Consider the following 17,962-nt stretch of genomic DNA (forward strand, 5'->3'; position numbering starts at 1 on the left):
AAAACAGTTATTTATTTCTGTACATCAACTCTTTCTTTCTGTTGGTTTACACCTATGAAAATAATTAAACTTATCTTTATGAAGACAAAATATTGCTGATAACAGATTTTATATGTAAATGTGGGGTACCGGGGACAAACTTATAATTTACAGAAGGCAGGGTTCAAAGGTAAAGCAGATGAAAGAAAAAAAATTAAAAAAAGAAGCTCCAAACACAATGTTACTTAAAGATACAGGAACAACTTTTCAGAAGTCTTTCATTTCTTACTATGTATTGAAGTTATAAAGAAATTATGTTAAAGTATAGTCTAAAATCTAATTAAAGCTTTAGAATCACATGGGCTGCCGTCTTTATATTGGCACAGTAATTACGCACGAAAGTACTACACGTTCCAGTTAGTCCAGTCCATTCCTCTGCCTGCTTCAAAATCAACTCTCCTACCCTAAACTTTATGGATGGTAGGTGGTTGGAGTGATGGCTGGGAGGTCTCTGTGTGTTTGTTCTGTGTATGTGTACACAGAGCGATACACAGTCAGTGTTAAGCAGTAGAACCCAAACATTCACTTTTCATGCAAGTACCAGTGGTCTTGCCACACAGGTTTACTTAAAAAAACAACTTCAGAATGAACACACTACCTTTTTCAATAGTCAAGTCTTTTGGTTTGTAATGCTTGTTCCTTGATGGGAAACCAACATTGCTCACCATTGGGCCAAGAGCAATTAATACATGATCTGTCCAGTCAGCAGAAACTGAGCAAAACTGTTAACTGGTGTTGTAGAAATGAACCAACATATTTTAGGAGTGTTGTGTGCAATAGATTTAGCAAGAGAGGCATACTGGACCACTTGGTGTTTCTCTGCCATTTATCAAACTTATTGTTTTAGTACTCTCAACAACCCTGCTGACCAGATGGATGTGATTGGTGTTGGTGGCATAGACTTTGAAGATAATATAGCACGCTTCTCCTCTCGAGGGATGACAACGTGGGTAAGTTTTGTGTCCAGAGCTTCACACTCTAGTCCAGCCATGCTTGAGATTCAGGTGATGCTGAACTTACCAGTCCCAGGAAAAACTTCTTGGAAGTTAGTCCCTTGGAACTCACCTGCATTTCAGGGCAGTGTGGATCTGAAAATGTAGAAGCATATATGGGTTTGTTTATTTTGTATTATTTGGAGGGTACTGCAGTGAGGCCACTTCGTGGCGCAGCAGTAAGAATGGGCTTGAAATAGACATTGAAAAAACACATTACTAGAATGCTCGTATTCCAGTCCCATTCATACTTGGAACAAGACATGGTGTGCTTATATGTATTTTATTACAATTCTGTACCTTCGCATTGTTATGATGTGCACTTTTCAGCATCGGTGCAAGCCTATTGGTGAGGACTTTGTTGCACTACTTTTGTAAGACTTTTTCTGGTCTTGAGATATTTTGCTCTAAGGTCAGGGCTCTTATGTTGGATAAGCTGATGTAGAAGGTTGCTACAACTGTGATCTTCCTCCTTTGTAATGTACCATCAAGTTTGTCTGACTGCACCCCTTTCACTTAATCACCCTCTTGTTTTAAGAGGCACAGGGTGTTGGGGTACAATATTAAGCAGACGCTATGGTCCATGACTATTAGTTGTACTATGGAGCTAGGAACCAAGAGATAGCCACGTTATAAGTACCACAACCCCTTATGGTAGGAATTTGCTCATTAAGAATCTTTTGGCTTCCAGTTTGAAAGCCGTCATCGAGACGAGTCTGCGTACATCCGGAGGAAGAGAGTTTCATATTTTAAGGGCAGCACCGGAGAAGGCTCGGTGACAAGTTCTCTTTTTGCTAAGGATGATAGGTTTCAGGAGGAGAGTGGAGGCGCTTCTGGAAGCCCTCACCCCGCAAGATAATTCAAGTTTTTGCGCTAGATAAGTGGGAGTATTGTAGTGCAGGGCTTTGTGTGTCAAAATTGCAATCTTTAGCTGAATTCGTGGTTCAAAGGGTAGCCAGTTGAGAGATTTAAGGACTGGGGAGATGTGCTCATTTCGTTTGAAGCCTGTAATCAGTCTTGCTGCAGAATTCAGCGAGGCCCTAAGTGGAGCCAAGGCGTATTTAGGAAGGCCATAAATTTAACAATGTCACTCTTGCTGTTGGCAGTTTATATATGTGACTGGTTTCTTTTAGGAACTTCCTGGAGGCTATGGCCGGATGAAGCCTGACATTGTCACCTATGGGTCGGGAGTCAGAGGTTCTGGCATGAAGGATGGCTGCCGCTCTCTCTCTGGGACCAGTGTGGCGTCTCCTGTTGTGGCTGGTGCTGTCACTTTACTAGTCAGGTGAGCAATGACTATGTAGAGCTACTGTAGGTCATGAACCGGGCTTCCTGTGATTCACTTCCTGATTAATTTGAAGACTAGAATCACAAGGTTAAAGTATTTTTTTCTCATAGGGTAGTCTGCTTGAAGGGCATTAGCATTCAAGGTACTGAAGTATATGGAAGTCTATGCATATTTATATATTTCGCATTTTCTTGCTTTTTTAAAAATTAACAATAATAATTGCATATTCTGTTTGTGTGAAACTGAAAAATATAGGTTTTTAACTAGTGTCCATGTGAACTTTATTGTTCACATGCACTTATGCCATGGTCTGTTATGCACACAAAGACAGATCATGCACCCCTTTAATTTGTAATGGTCTGATCATTTAGATTTTAAATCTGTTTGTTAATTTGTCCAAGTTAGTAATCATCAGACCCATAAAACTGCGCTTAATTGGCAGCTATTACTGTTCAACAATCCTTGACACCATCAAATTTGCACAGAATGGCCAACTTAAGTTTTTTATTGTATCTTTAGGTTACTCCATTTTGGAGTACTATCTATGCATGTTGCTCTCTGCAGCAGTTGATCTCTCTTGGGACTGTGCTTACAAAAGGGAGAGGCTTGATCCGTATTGGTGTCACATACTTTAACGTTGGGGGGGGGGGCTCAAAGGCACTCTCTCACTCTTTTTGCTCTGTTTTGTCTTTCTCTCTTTGTGCTTTTCAGTATCTCTCCTTTTAGTTTTTATCTAGTATTCTCTACATGTGCACAGGCTATGCTGGCTGAATTATTATTCTCTGTAAGGTGTGCTCTCTGTTAATGTTTTTCCTTTCTGGCAAACACTATTGGGAGACGAGTGCTTATGTTGTCATTCCTTTTGGACAGATTGCATTTCCATATTACTTTGTGTGCAAAAAGCTTCTGATTATTCCTTTTCATACATCAAGTTCCTGGTTAGGGCTACCATCCTTCTTTTCAACTTGGATCAACAACCTGATTGAGTGAATGCCTTGTTAAAGGCCCTGAATTACTTTTATTCTTTCCTGAAGTTGTTTGATTATCTTCAGTGCCTGTGGGAGACGAATAGTTTATCCTGCAGGAGGTTTTTGGTTCTCTGTAGCTGCACACCAAATATCAGCCTTTCCCCCTATTTATTTTGAAAACGATTACTATCTACAGAAATCATTTGGAAGTCCAAATAGCAAGCAAGTGACCCTTAAATGCTTATTCATTTACCAATTAAGATCAATTGTTAAATATATTGAAGTCTGCCTTTGATCATGGGTCTAGGGGTTTGTCCCCAATCTGCTCACATGCCTGGAACTCCCAGTGGAATAACTAAAGTTTTTTTTCTGATGAATACTTATAAATGCTAATTCCTTACCTTTTGAATCTTCAGGAAAACTCTACACTATCACTATCAGACCAATACATGGCACACTAGTCCTCTGTCATGACTCTGTCCCACCTCCAGATTTGACAATACGGAGTGGCTTAGAGGGTCCAAACCAGCATGCTGATGACCATTCCTCTTTTTCCATATCATCTATGCTAATCCATAGCTCCGCTCCTAATGTTTTTAGAGGTTTTATTGAATTAAGATATCACTGGATAGTGTACAGGGATGTATTCACTTCAAATTGACAGATTGTAAGCTCTGCCACACATGGAGAAAATGTAATTTGGTCATGGACCCACATGTTTTATGCTTTTGGTAATCGCAACTCTTAGTCCTGAGACAGATGCTCCCTGATGCACACAAAGGCCATCAGAGAGCAGGAAGTCAAGCTGTATAAAAGGATGGGTCAGTTCAAGTCGTAAGGTTATTCTCTGTCTTATTTTCAATTTTCAGGTCAGCACTGGTCAAAGTACGAAGACCTGTCCAAATGAAAACTTAAGTTAAAGCATAGTTTGTCACCCCCTGGATTGCTACTGCTATCGGGAGAAATTGCATAGTTGGTGATAGAAGGGCTCAACTTGCCATTTACACCCTAATCTGAGTTAATACCTGCCATGCAAGTGATGTGCCCCAAGTTCCCCAGATCATTTTGAGTACACAGCAGAATAAGGCCTTCAATGAGGCCAGGCTGCAAATCTTTAAAATGGTTCTGTGTCATTCTGGTGCAACTTTGGCCTCCAGCTAAGCTCTGGCAGGAGAGGCCTTCACCGGTGCCAAATTACTCTGTTTAACCTCAGCCAAGTCATCTGCTGCCACCAGGCTACGTCTCCTTACCTTGTCAGTTGTTCTTGGTGTAGTCCAGTTTTGGAATCTGTCTTCACTCTACCAGCAGATTCATAGTGGTCTTCGGTGAGACTTTGCCCTGTGGCACAGTATGAAATCACTGAGGGTGCAGCCTGTGTATGAGGATGAATCAACTCCCGCTCATCTGCCTTTAAGTCACAATTACAGGAGGTTGGAGGCTATTTTAGGTCGTGACGTTTATTATGCAAGGCTCAAACATGTCCTACAATGGGGAGGATGTTGAGGAGGCTGACAACCTACTCCCATCTCATTATGTTGATCTTAAACCTTAAGAATGCCAGCACCTGGAACTGACTTAAGTGTGTCCATGTTCTCCCCTACTGAGGAAAGTTCCTCCTTCATGCTGGTGGTCCGTATGGCTGTGGACTTACAATTTCACACAATGGATATTAGGGCAAACCCGTTGACTCAGTTTGTACGCCAGGCTACCAACATCTGAGCTGTTGCTACTGTTTAGCGAGATCCTAACTGAGACCCTTATGACAGTAAAGTCCAGACCTCATGTTTTCCACCTGTGAGCCCCCCATTGCTCAGCCCCACAGGTTGGCTCCGTGACACACAGCACCCGGTTCTCGAATATTTTGTTTGCAGGCCTCGATGGCCAAGTTGAACTTTAATGCCTTGGATAGGGAATCCAAAAAGATTCATACTTTGGGCAAAAGAGTTTTTTATCTGTCACTGTAGCTGTACATGCCTTGAATGGTGTGGATCCCAGGAACGCTGTTGGGGTCCCAGGAACGCTGTTGCCTGTTTGCTGCCTGCTTTGTTCCTTGCTGCTGGGGGACTCCTGCTCCCAGAAACCACCGCTGGCCAGGGAGGAGCCGGCCTTGCTGTCACATGCTTAAAAGCGCACACCGCCCCCAGCGACGCGGGTCCCAGGATCGCTGTTGCCTGTTTGCTTCCTGCTTTGTTCCTTGCTGCTGGGGTGCTCCTGCTTTCAGAAACCACCGCTGGCCAGTGAGGAGCTGGCCTTGCTGTCACGTGCTTAAAAGCGCGCACCGCCACCCTCGACGCGGGTCCCATGGAACGCTGTTGCCTGTTTGCTTTGTTCCTTGCTGCTAGGGGGACTCCTCCCAGAAACCACCGCTGACCAGGGAGGAGCCGGCCTTGCTGTCACGCGCTTAAAAGCACTCACCGCAACGTGGGTCCCAGGAACGCTGTTGTCTGTTTGCTGCCTGCTTTGTTCCTTGCTGCTGGGGGACTTCTGCTCCCAGAAACCACTGCTGTCACGCTTAAAAGCGCGCACCGTCACCTGCGACACGGGTCCCAGGAACGCTGTTGCCTGTTTGCTGCCTGCTTTGTTTTTTGCTGCTGGGGGACTCCTGCTCCTTGAAACCACCACTGGCCAGGGATGAGCCGGCCTTGCTGTCAATGGCTTAAAAGTGCGCACCGCCTCCCGCGACGCACACGGCCGTTGCCCGGGCCAAGGGCGGGCCCGTCCTAGCCTATCACTGCCAGGAAGTAACGGGGCTGGGCCACCCCCTTTTCGCTTCGCGCCCCAGTGTGGTCCTAAGTTAGGTCGAGAAACTTGAGGTACTGTTCTGTTGCATGATTGCATCTTGGTACTTTAAACTGTGTTTGCCCTAGGACTCGTGGACTTTCGGATCTTTTACATGGCATAATGCACTCCCCTACCTTCTACCATCTAAGTAGTTTATCTCTAGCATTTGTATTACCAAGGCTTTCGGAGCCTAGGAGAAGTGTGATTCCCAGGTCTGACAAGGCCTTTCAGCCATCCCCGTTTAGCCATTGTTAACATAACTGTACCCAAGACAAATGGGGAAACTGAAGATACTGGAAGAGAGTGGGGAGAGGAATGAGGGGGGTTAGACGTGACACCAGGAAGAAGGCAAAAAACCACGGAAATCTGCTGCAAACAATTGTGTCATGGACTGAATAGACACTCTTATCAGTGAGTGCGAGCTCATTTTAGAATCCACTCCCCTGAAATACGTAAATAGCAGCAATAAAACTAACCAAAAAGAGAACTTATCGGAGAAGCATGTGAAGCCTGCTATTCCAGACATGTTTTGTAAGCCTCACAAGAAATAAATATCTAATACAAACATTGGGGTGCAGGAACTTAGTGCTACCCTACCAACTGTAATTGAGCATGGGGAGTTTTCCCCAGATGTAGATTATGTAGCCCATATTGATCCAATAGTTATCTGCACAAATAGATTTCAACCACTCGGAGACTTGCAAAGGCAGAATAGGGAAGAAGAGGATTGCCTAAGGCTAGTACAAACTCAACGATTCCAATCCCACATGAACCAGCTACTGTCCCAGGCTCACATTTAGAATGGCAAATTATGTCCCAAGAAGTTACTACACTGAGAGCTGAGGTGCAGGCTAAGAAGGGTACATTAGAGGAGATACTAACTATGGTTAAAACTTTAGTATCTGAGGTAGCGCCACAGGGAAAGGGTGGTTCACAGGGCACCATTGGCTGGGACCTTCTTCCGGTCCTATATTTAAAGACTCTTTGGGCCTCCCGATGATCTCGGGTCTAACCAGCTATTAAGCAGTGAAAGGGGCAAATTTAAACCAAAAATCAGTCCCAGCCATGAAGAGCTCCAATGTGGCAATCTCGTCAATGGTGAGGCGCTTTGCCCCCACTACAGCCAACAATAGTATTATATCATATAGTACACTAACAGGCATGATGAATCACCCGCCCCTTGGATGTAAAACCTACCCATATGGGGGCTCATCGAACTCAGGATCTAGAATGGGGCCCAGTAGAGAGTGCAAACTTAACTCACCTAATCCTTTTAAAATGTACATGGCAAAATGTGATCCTAATGGCGGCATCAAGAATAGGGACTCTCTAACTAATAAAGCTATCCATTGAATAAGGCACGTTAGAGGTTGCCGTTCGGTGATTAGAGATGACATTACAGCTGCGCATAGGATTTCCTCTTCTAGTCACTCACAATGACAAGTATAGACCTTGTTGAGAACATTTTCACTTGGGAGTTCCGTACTAGCCCCCCGGAGAACTCAAAAATACAACTTAGACGCTCCCCTTCCAGTTACGATATCATGGCCACCCAGAGAGCCCCCCAGATTGTAGGGATGTTCTACACTTGAGAATAACGACTGACTAGGGCTAAAAGAAATACCCAGGGCATTTATAGGGTCTAGAATTACATCTACTAAGGAGGCACCTATAAAGCGGGTACCATTCCCCAAGAAGGCTCTGGTTCCATCTTCTCAAGTAGAAGGTGTACTGGGAACTGTTATTTTACCAGTACAAAAAGGTACAATGCTCCAGACCCTAGACCTTCCTTAGTCTGAAAGTAGAATTCTGAGCTGGAATATTGCAGGGCTTAGTACAAAGATGGGCTCACATGAGTGGCATGTATTTATAGAGGCATATGATATATGCCTCTTTCAAGAAACTTGGACCGAATCATCCCAGTTTTGTGTTGGGTATTTGAATTATTCTGTAGCCGCAAATAAGGGAGCAAAAGGGAGGCTCTCGGGAGGACTAACTATATGGGTGTGTCAAGAGCTTGAGGCTGATATTCAGGTTCTCCCAACACAGAGCTAAGACATACAGGCCATCTGATTGACCTCGCGCGACCAATTAATAATAGATTTATATAACATCTATGTTAGGGGAACAATAGGGAAAAGGGAGAGAATTTTAGCGGCTCTCGAGGACCTCCTTGACATGCAATCAGGTGTTTCAAATATACTAATAGTGGGGTACTTTAATATGTTTATAAATGGTTTATCGGGGGACAGGCTGAGAGTCCCCAAAATCACGTATTGCAATCTGACTGGGTGAGTTATTTCAAACCCCAATATGCCTCAACCCTACCCAAAGAAGAGGGGGAAATTACAAGTGCACTATATCCGAATGAAACATTTACTAAGGCTGAGGTAGAGACCACACTTAAATCTGTATTGGACGGAAAGGCACCAGGGCCAGATGGCATACCAGGGGACATCTTTCTATACGATAAAGACAGATGGTGCTGGTACATTTTTTTGTTGTCGAATGCCATCGCCCAAGGAGCCCCTATAACCGACTCTTGGAAGAGTGCGGAGATCATCCCTGTTTGCAAGAAAGGGGACAAATCAAGTATGGGGAACTACAGGCCTATCCGCCTAATTGATTGTCTCCAGAAAATAATTGGGAGGTTGGTGCATAATAGAGTGCAGGAATGGATTGAGTAGTTTGAGGTTCTGTCCCCCCTGCAATCTGGGTTTCGCGCGATCCTATGCACCATTGACCAGGTGTTTCGATTTGTTTTGATACACTGGAAGATTGTGACACTAGGAAAGGGAAGCCTCTATGCTGCCTTTGTAGATCTTAAGCGGTACAAAAGGGGGTGGTAATGGACGGAGCATCTGAACCAATCAAACACTCACACCCAGTCAAAAGATCTGGGTTTAATCCATCACCGTTCTTTAGCCCACTCTGCCACCCCAGTTCAGACATGACTATATGCAAATCAGTCTGACCCTGTGCCTCATGGGAACAGTCCAGCCCGAGCTGCCAAGCCATGCCTTCCCTGGACCGGAAACAAGCTTCCGAGGACCGGTTTCTGGCATTACAGCCTTCTTCAGCCCGGCTTGCTTGAATCCAGTGGCAAAGTGAGCAAGGGACTCACGTCTGAGCATACCCTGCCACACTTATGGTGGCCAAAAGCAGTACAAAAGGGGGTGGTAATGGACGGAGCATCTGAACCAATCAAACACTCACACCCAGTCAAAAGATCTGGGTTTAATCCATCACCGTTCTTTAGCCCACTCTGCCACCCCAGTTCAGACATGGCCATATGCAAATCAGTCTGACCCTGTGCCTCATGGGAACAGTCCAGCCCGAACTGCCAAGCCATGCCTTCCCTGGACCGGAAACAAGCTTCCGTGGACCAGTTGAAAAAGATGTAATATTTTAAAAATAGTGGTCACCTAGAATACCTGGTTGTAACACTTGTAGATCTTAAGGCGGCATTTGACCTAGTCTGCCGCACAAAGTTATGGCTAACCTTACAAGAGTTAGGGCACCCACCTGAGCTCTTGACTTTGATTGTTAGATTACATGAGGATAACAGTGCACAAATTAGATGGGGTGGGCAGGGGGAAGTTACTGAATTATTCCCAGTAGAAAGAGGCGTGAGACAAGGCTGCGTTATGGCCCCTACGCTATTCTCACTATACATTAATGGGATAGTTGATTACATGAGTGCAACGCCGTCGGATGCAGCCACATTAGCTGGTGATTCAGTGCCTATATTGATGTTTGCCGATGACACATTGATCCTGTCCAAGACCCCTAGCGGGCTTCAGAAAGCCCTCAAAACTTTTGAGGGTTTTTGCTCGCAGAGGGGCTTGGAGGTCAATGTGTCAAAGACAAAGTTAATGGCATTTAATGCACATAGGGCCTACAAGGGGGGCATTTGTATGAATGATAGACCATTAGAATTGGTTAAGGAGTTCACCTATTTAAGGGTGAACTTCCAAGATGATATGAAGTGAGACCATCAGGTGGAATTAGCTTCCCTCAAACACAGGCAGATATCAGGGATCCTGCACCAAGAATATAATCTATCGCACACCAAGCCCATTAGCCCAGTTTTAGAAATGTATAAATTGAAAGCCGTTAGTGGGTCAGAACTTTAGGGGGCTGAGAACCTTGTAACCCTTACCTCTTTGGAAAATTGGTTTCTAAGAAAAATTACTAGACTGCCACAGAGCACCCCAACTAGCCCACTATTAATGGACCTAGGGAAAAAAACGATCGCAGCAGTAGCCAAACGTCGCCCCCTCCTTCATTGGAGTAGACTCTGGACTACACCAGAGCTCGGAGGCTATCTGAAAGGTTTCTTAGAAATAATAAGGGCTGATGTCTCACATCGTATTAAATGGCTATGGGCGGTCAGAGACCTTCTATCCGATATAGGTATGGCTTCGATGTGGAGGTGTTGAAGGCCAAGTATTGGGAATGGTTTCGGGATAATAACATTAGGCAAAGTGTCATCCACCCTCACAAGCCAATTCTTAGAACATAAAGCCACTCCGAAGCTGGAAACTTACTGGGATTTAATCACAAAACCGTTAGACCGTAAATTGTATTTCCAGTTTATGGTGGGCTCACTCCCAGTGAGATCATTTACCGTAAAATGGACCACTTAAGCAGCATCTATATGCCCGGGATGTAGGTCCTGTAACAATTCCACCTCCTTTTTAGGTCTCGTGACCTATCAATGCGCATGCGCATTGAGAGAAGCGAGACTATAGGGCTTTAAACAAAGTTTAACTAACTGTGGCGATTTGGTGCTGTGCCCGTGCGCATTGACCTAAAATGCGCGTGCACATCACCAAATCGCCGTCTGTTCCCTCAGCCGCACTCCTCCCACACCTTTGAAGTGAAGCTTAGCTTCACTTCAAAGGCCCCTGCTGCTTTCACACCCTCTCCCCGATCCGCCCCCTCCCCTGCCCGCCGTGTCGCATTTCTCCACCCCCCCCTTCTCTGCCTTCCCTCCGTCACTCTGCCCCCTCCCCTGCCTGCATTTTACAGACTTCCTGGAGGAGGGAGAGAAACATTTGCTGCTTTAGGCTACCAGCTTTGAGGGACTGGTATACAGAACATTGTACACCCAGTATGCCAAAGTTTTCGGTGGTAAACGTGATTCGTCCTATATTAATATTTTAGGACAAGCTACACAGAGATTTTAAGAGTAAAGAAGGCGGTTGCTTAAATAATCCATACAAAAGGCTTTACGATCTCCAGTTACAGCTTGCAATGCCGTGCTGCATAGCTTTGTACTGAATCACAGGCCCGTTGCATGTGCAGACCCATCCTTCTAGATAAACACACTTTCGAGCTGGGATCTCTATTTGTAATGTGCCTTTCACGCACTCAGCTGGCCAGAATTGCTGCGCAAACAGCCTTTCATGGTCAGAGTAAACTTTGAGGAAAATTACACTCCACCAGTAGGAATACTATACAGATAAATGCCTCTAAACGGCGAATAAAAATTAAACTGGCTAATGTCGCTGAGCTGTTACCACTGCGCCATTCCGTGTTTCTTTCTTTTTTTCTTTTTATTACTTTTACTCATGCTTAGATTGGAATTTCTGAAACCGGAGCATGACTTCAGCATTTCACTTCCTTCCAGAGATGATTTTTTTGTTTCCATCAGCCTACACTCCTGTGCCTCGCGATTGTGACTCCAGCAGGAAATGGGAGGCAGAAAAAAAGCAGCTTTTTAACTTTGTTGTTTGCACGTGACTGGATAGGTAATCCTGGTAGTGGGATTTTTCAACTGGCCCCCTATGGTATCTGAACTTGCAATCAAATATGATGGCTATGGTTTAGTAAACTATACATTTACGGAACGCTTTATTTGTATCCCTTCCCTTGTCACCTCGGCCCCAATGTCTTCCAGGCCTTGGTGGATGAGCGGTGTGTTTGCCTAGGCCTGCTGCAACAACACCTTTCCCAGAGGAACAGGCGTGCTTTCTCTTCCGTTTGTTTTCCATACGACGTTGTCCGTGCCCTATTTACTCCCTCCCCTCCTTGTCCGTGATCTCTTTACTCCCGCCTCCCTCCCGTTGTCCGTGATCTCTTCACTCCCGCCTCCCTCCCATTGTCCCTGCTGTCTTTACTCCCTCCCCCCCGCCCGTTGTCCGTGATCTCTTCACTCCCGCCTCCCTCCCATTGTCCCTGCTGTCTTTACTCCCGCCTCCCTCCCATTGTCCCTGCTGTCTTTACTCCCGCCTCCCTCCCGTTGTCCGTGATCTCTTTACTCCCACCTCCCTCCCATTGTCCCTGCTGTCTTTACTCCCGCCTCCCTCCCGTTGTCCGTGATCTCTTCACTCCCGCCCATTGTCCCTGCTGTCTTTACTCCTGCCTCCCTCCCGTTGTCCGTGATCTCTTTACTCCCACCTCCCTCCCATTGTCCCTGCTGTCTTTACTCCCGCCCCCCACCCGTTGTCCGTGATCTCTTTACTCCCTCCCCCCGCCCGTTGTCCGTGATCTCTTTACTCCCTCCCCCCGCCCGTTGTCCGTGATCTCTTTACTCCCTCCCCCCGCCCGTTGTCCGTGATCTCTTTACTCCCGCCTCCCTCCCATTGTCCCTGCTGTCTTTACTACCGACTCCACCCGTTGTCCCTGCTGTCTTTACTCCCGCCCCCCACCCGTTGTCCGTGATCTCTTTACTTCCTCCCCCCGCCCGTTGTCCGTGATCTCTTTACTCCCGCCTCCCTCCCATTGTCCCTGCTGTCTTTACTCCCGCCCCCACCCGTTGTCCGTGATCTCTTTACTCCCGCCCGTTGCCCGTGCACGTCACGTGGTCTGCAGCATGACCCTGGGACGGGGCTCCGAATACAACAGTGGCACCTGGTACTGTCACTGCCAGTGCTGATGGAGGGAGAGGACAGGAAGGACCCTTGCTCATGTGAAGGTCATGTGAATGGCATGTTAGCACAGACAGTAAATACAGAGTGTGAGCTGAGCCTCCAGCTGAAATGGGCGGGACCAACAAAGGTAAGTGACAGGCGTCCAGGCTGACATTGTATAAAGTATATAAAGTGTTGAAATTAATTTAAAGTCTATATAAACCACCTCCCTCCATGAGAACATAACATATCATAACATTACGTGACAAAACATGACATAACATAGCATAACATTACATGACATAACATGCCATAACATACCATAGCATATCATACATTTATCAATCACGCATTCATCCCCTGGGACATCTTGGCACTAAATAACAGGGGCGTTTGTTATCCAACTCAGTGGTACTCATTTTATCAATCTTGTAAGGATGAAAGGTTGAGTGGACCTTTGGCCATTGGCCCAAACACAGACTCCTGGAGGGGACGCATTAGTCCACTGAGCTACCGGACCTGGGTATGACCGTTAATAAACCATAAACCCAGGGCACAAGTCCTAAAAAAATAAGTGGGGGGACGCTTCAAGTTAGGTGATGTCCCCGGAAGTGACGTCACAACAGGAAGTGACATCACGAAATTTGCCGGTCTCCGTCTGAAATGCGTGAATACATACAATAAACAAGTAGAGGTATAATACTGCAATAAGTGGCAGTCACTCAAAACACAAGAACACACTATACAGAGGACCCATTCTTCAGATTACAGGGTTATTACAGACTCGGGCGTAGGCACTACGGGCATATGTCGGTGTCCCTGAAAGTGACATTCTCGGCGTGTTGACAGCGCAGCTCTTGAAGCCTTGGCGCCTCTGCGCCTCGGCTGTGCTCTGAGAAAGGCTGGCAAGGGGAGGGTGGAAGGGGAGATTAGTCTGAGGCTCGGGTGCATTTGAAAGGCTATAATTCACGCGCAGGTGCAGTCTCGGGTACCGGCTCCATCATTTGGGCAGGGGGGACGGCGTCCACCCGGTAAAAGCCCGGTAAAATAAGTAGGGGGACGCCGTCCACCCGCGTGGTACCCCGACTCGAGCCCTGCAAACCTCTATGCTCCTTAACTATAAACAATACATATACATCAATGTAAGCGTTCCTAAACCATGGATAACCAAACTTACAATGGCTACATCATGTACGTCCACGCCCAGTGTGCATCAACCCAGCGTGACCTTCATGGCGGTTTATAATCTGCCGGCAATCATCCCCACTTATCATGTATAGACAATGTACGTCACTGCTGATTGCGTATCACACAAGGACATCTCTGCTGGTCCCACATGAGACATAAACAGCCATAGTTCTTGTGCTCCCCATGCCACCTCAGTTCAGACCCAGCATTATGCAAATCAGTCTTGACCCCCACCCGTTGTCCGTGCCCTATTTACTCCCGCCCCCCACCCGTTGTCTGTGATCTCTTTACTCCCGCCCGTTGCCCGTGCCCTCTTTACAAACCTGTCCGTGATCTCTTCACTCCCGCCCCCCGCCCATTGTCCCTGCTGTCTTTACTCCCGCCCCCACCCGTTGTCCGTGATCTCTTTACTCCTGCCTCCCTCCCATTGTCCCTGCTGTCTTTACTCTCGCCCCCCACCCGATGTCCGTGATCTCTTTACTCCTGCCTCCCTCCCATTGTCCCTGCTGTCTTTACTCCCGCCCCCCACCCGTTGTCCATGATCTCTTTACTCCTGCCTCCCTCCCATTGTCCCTGCTGTCTTTACTCTTGCCCCCCACCCGATGTCCGTGATCTCTTTACTCCTGCCTCCCTCCCATTGTCCCTGCTGTCTTTACTCCCGCCCCCCCACCCGTTGTCCGTGATCTCTTTACTCCTGCCTCCCTCCCATTGTCCCTGCTGTCTTTACTCCCGCCCCCCCACCCGTTGTCCGTGATCTCTTTACTCCTGCCTCCCTCCCATTGTCCCTGCTGTCTTTACTCCCGCCCCCACCCGTTGTCCGTGATCTCTTCACTCCTGCCTCCCTCCCATTGTCCCTGCTGTCTTTACTTCCTCCCCCCACCCGTTGTCCGTGATCTCTTTACTTCCTCCCCCCGCCCGTTGTCCGTGCCCTATTTACTCCCGCCCCCACCCGTTGTCTGTGATCTCTTCACTCCCGCCCATTGTCCCTGCTGTCTTTACTCCCGCCCCCTTCCTCACTTACTGGATTTGCAAGCTAAACGAAGGTGCGGATTGCAAGGTAATGCGCAAACACATACAAGTTTCACTGCTAAATAGATATTCACGTTGGCTTTCATTTACCAGCATTTGCAGTACAGTAAGTACAACAAAGAGCATTCACTTTGTTTTCGGTGGAAATACCATACACAATGTTCCAGCCCGTCCATAGGTTAATATTTTATTGATCAGTAAATATAGAAAAATAACACACAACAAAAAAATGTATTTAATTTTAAAAACATTACACATCATATCACAACTCACCACGACATTCCACACCATGCCACTGCCCTCACGTCACTATACTAAGCACAACTTGCACACAAACTTTACAGTACTGAACACAGCAGATACGTTGCTCTACAACATACCTTAAAAACGTTGCCAATATGTGTGACTCAACACTTATAAGGTCCCCTTCAGCACTCGCAAAACACGTTATTTCACCGACCAGTACATTACAGATGGGACACGCTATTTCACGTCCCTTCAGCACCCTCACACACCCTCTCACACCCCCTCAGCCCCCTCACCTTCACACACCCTCACTCACCCACACACCCTCACTCACCCTCACAACCCTCACACACCCCACCCTCACACCCCCTCACCCTCACACCCCCTCACCCCCCCTCACACCCCCTCACCCTCACACCCCCTCACCCTCACACCCCCTCACCCTCACACCCCCTCACCCTCACACCCCCTCAACCTCACACCCCCTCAACCTCACACCCCCTCAACCTCACACCCCCTCACCCTCACATACCCTCACACCCCCTCAACCTCACACCCCCTCAACCTCACACCCTCTCACCCTCACATACCCTCACCCTCACATACCCTCACCCTCACATACCCTCACCCACACACCCCCTCAACCCCACACACCCTCACCCTCACACCCCATCACCCTTACCCTCACCCTCACACACCCTCACTCACACTCTCTCACACTCTCACTCTCCCCCCCTCTCACCCTCACACCCGTCCTCTCACCCTCACAGCCCCTCACTCACCCGCCCTCTCACCCGCCCTCTCACCCTCACTCACCCTCACACACCCTCTCACCCTCACACACCCTCTCACCCCTCACCCTCACACACCCTCTCACCCTCACACACCTCTCACCCGCCTCACCCACCCTCCCACCCCCTCACCCTCACTCACCCTCACTCACCCTCACCCCCTCACCCCCCTCATCCTCACATACCCTCACCCACACATACCCTCACCCACACACCCTCTCAACCTCACACACCCTCACCCTCGCATACCTTCACCCTCACATCCCCTCACTCTCAAACTCCCTCACACCCCACTCCCTCACACCACACAAACCCCCGCACACTCACACCCCCACACACTCACACCCTCACACCCCTCACACCCCCTCACACCCCCTCACCCACCCTCACACCCCCTCACCCACCCTCACACCCCCTCACCCACCCTCACACCCCCTCACTCTCACACACCCTCACACACCCTCATTCACACACACCCTCACACACCCTCACCCTCTCACGCACCATCACCACTCTACTGCCCTCCCTCTGCCGCCCTCCCTCTGCCGCCCTCCCTCTGCCGCCCTCCCTCTGCCGCCCTCCCTCTGCCGCCCTCCCTCTGCCGCCCTCCCTCTACCGCCCTCCCTCTACCGCCCGCCCTCCCTCTACCGCCCTCCCTCTACCGCCTGCCCTCCCTCTACCGCCCTCCCTCTACCGCCCTCCCTCTACCGCCCTCCCTCTACCGCCCTCCCTCTACCGCCCTCACTCTACCACTCTACCGCCCTCCCTCACTCTATCGCCCTCCCTCACTCTATCTATCGCCCTCCCTCTATATCGATAGCCCTCCTTCTATCTATCCCCCTCCCTCCCTCTATCGCCCTCCCTCCCTCTATCGCCCTCCCTCCCTCTATCGCCCTCCCTCCCTCTATCGCCCTCCCTCCCTCTATCGCCCTCCCTCCCTCTATCGCCCTCCCTCTATCGCCCTCCCTCTATCTATCGCCCTCCCTCTATCTATCGCCCTCCCTCTATCTATCGCCCTCCCTCTATCTATCGCCCTCCCTCTATCTATCGCCCTCCCTCTATCTATCGCCCTCCCTCTATCTATCGCCCTCCCTCTATCTATCGCCCTCCCTCTATCTATCGCCCTCCCTCTATCTATCGCCCTCCCTCTATCTATCGCCCTCCCTCTATCTATCGCCCTCCCTCCCTCTATCTATCGCCCTCCCTCTATCTATCGCCCTCCCTCTATCTATCGCCCTCCCTCTATCTATCGCCCTCCCTCTATCTATCGCCCTCCCTCTATCTATCGCCCTCCCTCTATCTATCGCCCTCCCTCTATCTATCGCCCTCCCTCTATCTATCGCCCTCCCTCTATCTATCGCCCTCCCTCTATCTATCGCCCTCCCTCTATCTATCGCCCTCCCTCTATCTATCGCCCTCCCTCTATCTATCGCCCTCCCTCTATCTATCGCCCTCCCTCTATCTATCGCCCTCCCTCTATCTATCGCCCTCCCTCTATCTATCGCCCTCCCTCTATCTATCGCCCTCCCTCTATCTATCGCCCTCCCTCTATCTATCGCCCTCACTCTATCGCCCACCCTCCCTCTATCTATCTATCGCCCTCCCTCTCTTCCACCCACCTCCTTCTCTAACTCCCTCTTCTCTTCTCTTCTCCTGTGCTGATCTGCTGCTCTCGTCCACCCCAGCTCCTTCTTTAACTCCCTGTTTGCTTCTCTTCTCCTGTGCTGATCTGCTGTTCTTTCACCCGCCTCCTTCTCTAACTCCCTGTTCTCTTCTCCTGTGC

The 17,962-nt window shown here is 48.4% G+C and overlaps 1 protein-coding gene across 1 annotated transcript in view; it reads left to right on the forward strand.

Annotated features, from left to right (window-relative positions):
* MBTPS1 (membrane bound transcription factor peptidase, site 1) overlaps window positions 1–17,962 on the forward strand; it is a 298,949-nt gene that overhangs the window by 188,637 nt on the left and 92,350 nt on the right. The window contains exons 9-10 of the mRNA XM_078670462.1: window positions 887–989; window positions 2,165–2,316. Of these exons, the coding sequence (XP_078526588.1) occupies window positions 887–989; window positions 2,165–2,316 (255 nt within the window). The remainder of the gene's footprint in view (window positions 1–886; window positions 990–2,164; window positions 2,317–17,962) is intronic.

This window comes from Lissotriton helveticus, chromosome 12 (assembly GCF_964261635.1).
Source record: "Lissotriton helveticus chromosome 12, aLisHel1.1, whole genome shotgun sequence".
Taxonomy (NCBI): domain Eukaryota; kingdom Metazoa; phylum Chordata; class Amphibia; order Caudata; family Salamandridae; genus Lissotriton; species Lissotriton helveticus.